General features: G+C 36.4%; 1 protein-coding gene across 1 annotated transcript; it reads right to left on the reverse strand.

Moving 5' to 3' along the window:
• Nucleotides 1-276: 276 nt before the first annotated feature.
• Nucleotides 277-1,883, reverse strand: LOC116168391. The gene is made up of 3 exons (XM_031484196.1): nt 1,217-1,883; nt 875-1,170; nt 277-827 (listed from the first exon to the last, which is right to left on the reverse strand). Exons 1-3 carry the CDS (start codon nt 1,791-1,793, stop codon nt 381-383), a joined length of 1,320 nt encoding a protein of 439 aa, XP_031340056.1. The 5' UTR covers nt 1,794-1,883; the 3' UTR covers nt 277-380.
• Between the last annotated feature and the right edge of the window lie 5,684 nt (nt 1,884-7,567).

Genomic DNA, 7,567 nt, shown 5'->3' on the forward strand with positions numbered 1-7,567 from the left:
GATAGTTGTTTTTTATATCACAGAATAGGACCTCCAGTTTATATGGTAACGAATAAATAGTATGTGTTCATCAGAATATTAAATTGTCATGGTACGTTATAATAATAATAATAATATATTTATTGTTCAACAGAAAAAAACGTTTTCCAAACACAGGACAACAACAAATTAATAGGAATAGAGTACACAATAACATAAACAAAATGAAAAAGAAATTCTAAAGTTATGACAAAAATACAGTAATAATAATAATACTTGATTTTAATCCGTGCGATTAGTTAGCCAGGGTAGACCTGAGTTCTAACAAGGTCCACTTGTAGCAACATGCTGGCAAGCAACCAAAATGGGATAAGCATTTACCTTGTTTTTTTATGGTACTTTCAGTTTGGTAAAGCAAAAGGAAATCTCTTTCTCTTACAACTTACACCCAACCTTGGTGTAAACGAGGTGAGGAGAATAAAACAGTGCAAACAAAAGAAATTTGTATAATACAACTTTACTATAGAATTCTTATCCCTAAAACTTACTCGTAAAACACGCCGCCCTAAAGAGTCCTCCGAAAATTCAGCAACCACCTTCAATGCATTTTCTCTAGTTGCTTCATTTTTATCGGCAAATAGCATTATAACATTATACAACAGCACTTCCGCTTTAACGACTCGTTTAGAAATGGTCTCGTATTCTGGAGGATGTCTGAGTATGGGTATAACCAAATTTAGCAGGTTTAATTTAAATTCGTCCTTATTACAGAGCAACGTTTCCACAAAAAAAGTTTGGAAAACTTGATTAACATCCGAGGGTAGCTGCTGCAAGACTTTGGCTATATCCTGAAATAAATTGGGTATTATTTTGTATACATATACCACCCACTTACATCAAAATTATCATACTCTCTGGATAAAGATATAGTTTTTAGAGCATCTGTGATTAAGGAAAAAGTTCTCGACTGAAATAACTCAAAAGTTTCTTTTAAAAACTGTTGGACATTGTTCAAATGGGCCGTTTTCACACTTCTGCTACGGTCCCTAACAGACGAGGATTTGAGGCACGACATCAAGCACAACAGGATCGGAAATAACTTTCGGTCATTATTTTTTTGCTGCTGGAGCTGTTCTGCAAGCACTTTCAAACTTACAAATGCTAAATATCCGAGATTCTCAAAGGAAATATCTACAAATTTAATCTAAAAACCACACAAATACTAATCGATACATACCAACATCAAATGTTTTAAACGTTTCATTACAACAATATGTATACGAATGGAGAACGGCAATAGTCGCTATGACAGTCTCCTCTGGAATGCACGTGTTCATTAACATAGTCTTAAAGTCGTCCATCAAAAATATAATGCTATTACACGTTAAATCTTGGGAGCGGTTGAATTCGCCCAGCATTTCTAGTATTTTTAAATATGTCACCTTATAGAAGTGCTGTTTTTGGGTCATCGGTATTACATTAAGCAAAACAAAAATATTCGCCACGTACAACGCATTTTGCATGGTCACGTCTTCTTGTTCCAACACAAAGTACACAAGTGTGCTTATATACTTCGGATCTAAATCGTTCCATACTTCGGGCTGTGAGACATTCTTCATGTCTCTCAGTTTAAAGACTGACTTTTTTAGAAACTTTGTGAGATCCAGTGGCAGATGGTTCCGATATACTTCTTCATCTTCTAATGAAATTGAAATTGTAGGTATCACTTCGCGAATTTTACACCAAAGGTGCTCCACATAATTTGAAGATGTTAATGTCCCTTCTAGATCGTTTATTAATTCCACGAAATTCATTTTGGGCAAAGTTGCGTTCGAAACATTTTTAAACTACATAAACAAACACTGATTTATAGCTGTTGTGTGAAGTTGGCAACGGAAAATTAGCAACGAATGTAGTATCATTATACAGCGGCACATACACTATACAGGGTGTAGCACCTAATCCTGAGGCCCTCTGATCATAATTCGTTTACCATAAAAGATACCGAAAAAAGTCTTAAGAGCAAAATTGTACATAATTACCGTCGCCATGTTTCTAAAATCTTTGCTCAGCAGGGGCGTGCTGTATTCCAGTGGCATATCAAACTTGTAGTTTTTTAAATGGAAACCTCATATTTTATGACTGATTTGGAACGTACTTGAAAAGTATTTATTATTTAAGTAACATGTTATACCCTAACTTTAACGATTTCGCTGTTCCAACCCTTTTTCGTCAAAATTTTACAATTTTTCGAAATTTTTTTTAGAGAAACTAAATCGCGCAGGCGACTAATTTTTTAATTGAGGCACAGGTTAAGACCTCTTCCACAGTCACATAATTCGTTTAGGTACTTTAAATAAAATTTTTGATTGGCTTTCGCCAAATGTCATGTTTTTTAAAAATTTCAAATGGCACTCCCCTAAACAAATTGTACCTCTGAGAAGCAAAAACTACAAATTTTCCACTGATATAAACAAAACCGCACATTCCACAAGAAAATTTCAGAGAAAAACCAAGTCGAAACGTCAAATTGTTCTTTTCCGAGCCCAAGTGTGCCATGATGAAACAAAAGTTGCCAGCGCGATTTAGTCTCTCTAAAAAAGAACTTCGAAAAACTTCCCAATTTTGACAAAAAAGATTATAACAGGGAAATCGTGAAAGTTAGGGGTATAACATGTTAGATAAGTCCTTTTCAAGTACTTTCCAAATCAGTAATAAAATATGGGGTGTTGCATTAAAAAAAATGCAAGTTTGATACGCCACTGGAATACAGCACGCCCCTGGTGATCGAAAATATTTTAGAAACATGCCGTGCCAGCGGTAATTGCGTACAATTTTGCTCTAAGACTTTTTCGGTATCTTTTATAGTAAAGAAATTATGATCAGGGGGAGTCTTAAATGCTGCACCCTGTACATATAGACAAACGCGTACTATTTTAATTAATACCATTTAATATCTAAAAGACAGGGCCGCACCGTGCAGAGATTACAAAAGCAATCGTTGCACGTGTTTGTACTATTTTGAGTTTAGAAAGGCCCTTCGCAAAACCAGGGCCGCGATCTCTATACAGGGAGATTCGCGTAACCGGTTCGTTAAAAGTTTTTAAACTTGTAGTTGAAATAGAAACTTGGATTAAAATTTGGTTAAAAACCATAATCGACCATTGCGAATTGAAAGACAATAATTTCGAAATGGTGACGCTTCAGTAAAGTAGGCGCCATCTTGTTTTTTATTAAAATGAAACAGGCTAGATTCTATTACTTTCTAACGTCTTGAAAAAGTTTTCAGAACTGCTGCCATTTTTCAAAATTAGCAATAAGAAAATGTCAAAGACTTCAGTATTTCAAATTGCAACCATTACTTCAGATCCCAGAAATGAATGTAGATTTGCATTTTAAGGCCCTTTTTTATTGACATTATATGCGCCTATATCCGGTAGTCTCGAGAGAAAAGCTATATTGTCTCTGAATATCACGAAATTATGGACTTAAAAATTCAGCACTGAACGAGAGTGCTAAAATAGTATATTACGTAACGAGTGTTGAAAACGAAATTTTTCAAACGAGATGTGATCTGTGATACTGTATCGTCTGTATCCTCGTCAATGGTAATAACCAACTGTATTTCCTCCTCGCAGAAGGCACCCTCCGTCTCGTCGTCTTTTAAATCAACTAATCTAGTAACAGGCGGCCGTCGCCTTATAACTTTACTTATACGAAAGACGTCTTGGCTCCAATTGGATTGGTAACCTATTTCAAAGTGATACTTGCTTTTGGCTATCCGTAAGTGTATAATTATCATTACGCCCTGTATATTTAATTTCAAATATACCGACACACACAATTCAATTTGGTATCATCGAAACAAAATGGCCGACGTGTTAACCTATTGGCACCGGTACAAAAACGCCCATCACAAATACCCTGTATATAACCCTCATTACACCTTGTATATTTAAAATTCAAATCCCCGCAAAAATTCAAATTTACCATATTATAACAAATTTCAAATGTTAGCGGGTTATCATGACATACGGAGACGCCAGAACAAAATGACCGACCAATTAGGACCTCTGATCTAAATAAAAATAGACGCCACCGAAACATTGGCACCGTAACACCATTTCACCATGTATACTTTCGCAATTCCCTATACATTTATTTTCGAATTTACCACTACGACACCACTATTTCATGAGTCAGTCACTAGATGCCGAGCTACATAGATGCTAATTACAGAAAACTATATTAGCGATTCTAGTAACGCCAACAAATCCCCCCACTAGGCGGAGCCACAATTGGAATTCAAATCACCCGCACAAATTCAAATTTACCGCGACAAAATTGCCGACATCCGGAAATTTAAAAATTCAAATCTCGCGCGTGTGTGGCGTCATAAAAAGAAGAGAGGAGATGACCGGGCTATTACTACAGTACAGTGAGAACGAACTTTTAAATACTGAAGAAACATGCTACAAAAACAGCGCTATGTTTCCTATAAATACAAAAAAACATTGATGGTAAAATAAACAATATTAAAAATCCCTTGTTCTCAATAAGTGTAAAAAGTAAAGAATATTTAGAAACACAATAAATAAAATAAATAAAAGTTATCTTTTATAAAATACTACTCACAGCGACATCTGCATAACATGTAATATGTGTACCAAATTTGGTACCAATCAGTTCAGCTGTCTAGCCGAAATTGAGAGTACAGACCTACGAGTACAGTACAGACAGATCGACATCATCGAGATTTTGTTTGATTCGGATTCCTGGTCCTGGTAAAAATGAGTTCTGTCGGGCTCGTAAAAGGGCGGTGGGCGGTTCGTAGTCTGCCAAAGGTTGCCATTATTCGTCCCCGCCTTTTTCCCGAAACGCGAGTACTACAATTCAGCTGTAACGAGTGGAGTCAAAGCCCATTAGGTCTGACATCTGTTATGGTTCAAATGAAGCATAACGTCAATTTTTATCTGTATAGTGTATCTAATAAACATTGTTACAGACAGGGGTTCCATTTCACCTTACCGTGGGGGGGGGGGGGGGGTAGGGCGGGCAGCGCTAAGCGATGCAGGCCTATGGTATATTTAATATTACATGAAAGTTTTGACCACGAGTGTATGTACTATGTACCTTACTATACCTAGGTTCATTTACATAGGCATTTGTTATGCTAAACATGATACGGTTCATGCGGCATATACATTACATTTTTACTATAAGTACCTGCGTATTTTGATTCTTTTTTCGAATTATTGCGGGGGGAAGGGGGGACCACCCTCTCCTGTCCCCCTCAAATGGCGCCCCTACTTACAGATGTCAACGTGAAAACTATGATGATGGTGCTGTTGGATATATGGAAGCGAAAAGAGAGAAAAATGTGTACACAGTAAGGTCACGGATATGCCCAACATTGAGTTGGAAGTAAACCATTTTCTGAATTACAATTACAGTTTTATAGGTAGGTATATCGATGGATTTTCGTCGATAACTGATTGAAAGTAAAAGTAAATTATGTACTTACATTAAAATGGTCTTCACAACAATATTATAAGCAGGACGTCAAAGGGACACTCTTGATACCACATCGGAGTTATAACCACACTTTTTTCGTATATTCCCTGTCGAGACGTTTATAAACAACTTATTAGGTTCACGATCTATTATTACACCCCGGCACAATACAATATTACTTATTCCAGGCTTTTTTCCTGCACTGGATTAATTGTAAGCAACACTACAGCTAGCGCCAACATTCGTAGTGACGTCACAGCTACGTGGAGGTTTTTCGGAACTAACCTTGGTCTTTCGGGGCCTTTTCAAACACCGTTCATTTTAAAATCGTGTTTGATCATCACAACCATTGCTCTTGACAAGCAAATTAGTAACAATAATGCAAATGTAATAACATTGCAAATGTTTATACTTTCACGAGTGTTTTCGTAGAATAGGTACAAAATTACGATGATTCGTTCAAACCGCGTCGTATCAGGTGACGATCGTACCGTACTCGACCGTGATCGGTATAGCCGAAGGAAATTCGCGGATACTGTCGATATGGTGCTTAGTTATAGATCGTCTCACGTAAAAAAGGAATCGGGAGAAAGTAGTGTAACCTCCCACTAAGTTTATTGTTCATCTCAATGTCGCTGTGCTTTGAATAAAGATAGGTATAAAACTGGTAATTATTCGGGCCGTTGGAACCACCCTCTAGACTCCCAATGAATGAGCGAAGTGTTTATAACATATATATAAGAGAAGTTATAACCGCATAGAATGTCAACTGTATAAATACAGTTGACCATTCAAATTATAAACATCTATGCGGTTATAAACACTTCGCTCATTCATTGGGAGTCTAGAGGGTGGTTCCAACGGCCCCAATAATTACCAGTTTTATACCTATCTTTATTCAAAGCACAGCGACATTGAGATGAACAATAAACTTAGTGGGAGGTTACACTACTTTCTCCCGATTCCTTTTTTACGTGAGACGATCTATAATTTCATTATTCCATCTATTCTCGCACATCTCCTTTGATAGTGTTACGATCAGAGATGTCCTGGTAACGGAACGCATCCGGCACTGGTTTTACAGAAAAAAATACAAATACAACCTACATTTTACGCGCCAACAAGACAAAGAAAATATTCCCCCTGTTGCACTTGTCGTTCTGATAACAACTGATTTAAAGACTTACCCAGATTCCTGGAAAATGGAAAATTTGCCCGATAGGTATTCTCGCACGATCAGGGTGTTATGCACAGGTGCACCATCCTGTTGAAACCAACAATTTCCAACTTTTGTTTTGTGTACCCCAGGGTGTACCCCTATATCGTTGTACTTGTATTCGTCATAAACAATTTGTAAATCAGCATATATAGGTACAATGATGAAAGCGCATTTTTCGTAATACAGATCAGTATTTTAGATCTCAGATCCCAACCAGCCAGTCAGACAACCAGCCATAACGAATATACTAGCGTATTTTTTAGCGCATTTTTGAAAAAAATACGCTATTATATTCGTTATGGCTGGCTGGCCGGCTGTCCCGGTGAGATCTCAGCAACTACAAAAGCTAGAGACTTCAAATTTTCACTAAAAGCTTTCTGCTATAGTGTAGATGTGCAGGCTCTAGTCTATTTTGAGTTAGGTTACTCATGAGATCGATAATTTAAGAAAATAATTCCGATATGGTTTTAGGAGGTGGTATAATTTTACCGTTAGATAGCGCTACCAGTATAAAAACTTATTATTTACTTTGTGATTTGTTTTACAAAATGAAGACGTACCCTCAATTGAAATTAAATAAAATTAATTATTTAACGCAGCCAAAATTACTCGTGAGATGGATAATTTTAAACTTCGCTAATAAAACACTGATCTGTATTACCAAAAATGCGCTTTAATCATGCATATGCTGATTTACAACTTGTTTCAAAAATGCGCTAAAAGTGCTACTCAATACAGTATGTACTTTATTTACGAGCCATACCTATAAAAAATGAAGTTCATAATGATTTTTCCCATTGAGACAGTGTTTTTTGTATCTGTGTAAAAAAAATTACAAAAAAAAAATAAAAACGA

The sequence above is a fragment of the Photinus pyralis genome, unplaced genomic scaffold (assembly GCF_008802855.1).
Source record: "Photinus pyralis isolate 1611_PpyrPB1 unplaced genomic scaffold, Ppyr1.3 Ppyr1.4_LG4, whole genome shotgun sequence".
Lineage (NCBI taxonomy): Eukaryota > Metazoa > Arthropoda > Insecta > Coleoptera > Lampyridae > Photinus > Photinus pyralis.

Coding starts and splice junctions, on each gene's coding strand:
- LOC116168391 (XM_031484196.1), bottom strand. CDS start 1,793: ATGAATTTCGTGGAATTAATAAACGATCTAGAAGGGACATTAACATCT. Junction 1,171..1,216: donor GTTTAAAACATTTGATGTTG/GTATGTATCGAT, acceptor TTAAATTTGTAG/ATATTTCCTTTGAGAATCTC. Junction 828..874: donor GAGAGTATGATAATTTTGAT/GTAAGTGGGTGG, acceptor AATTTATTTCAG/GATATAGCCAAAGTCTTGCA.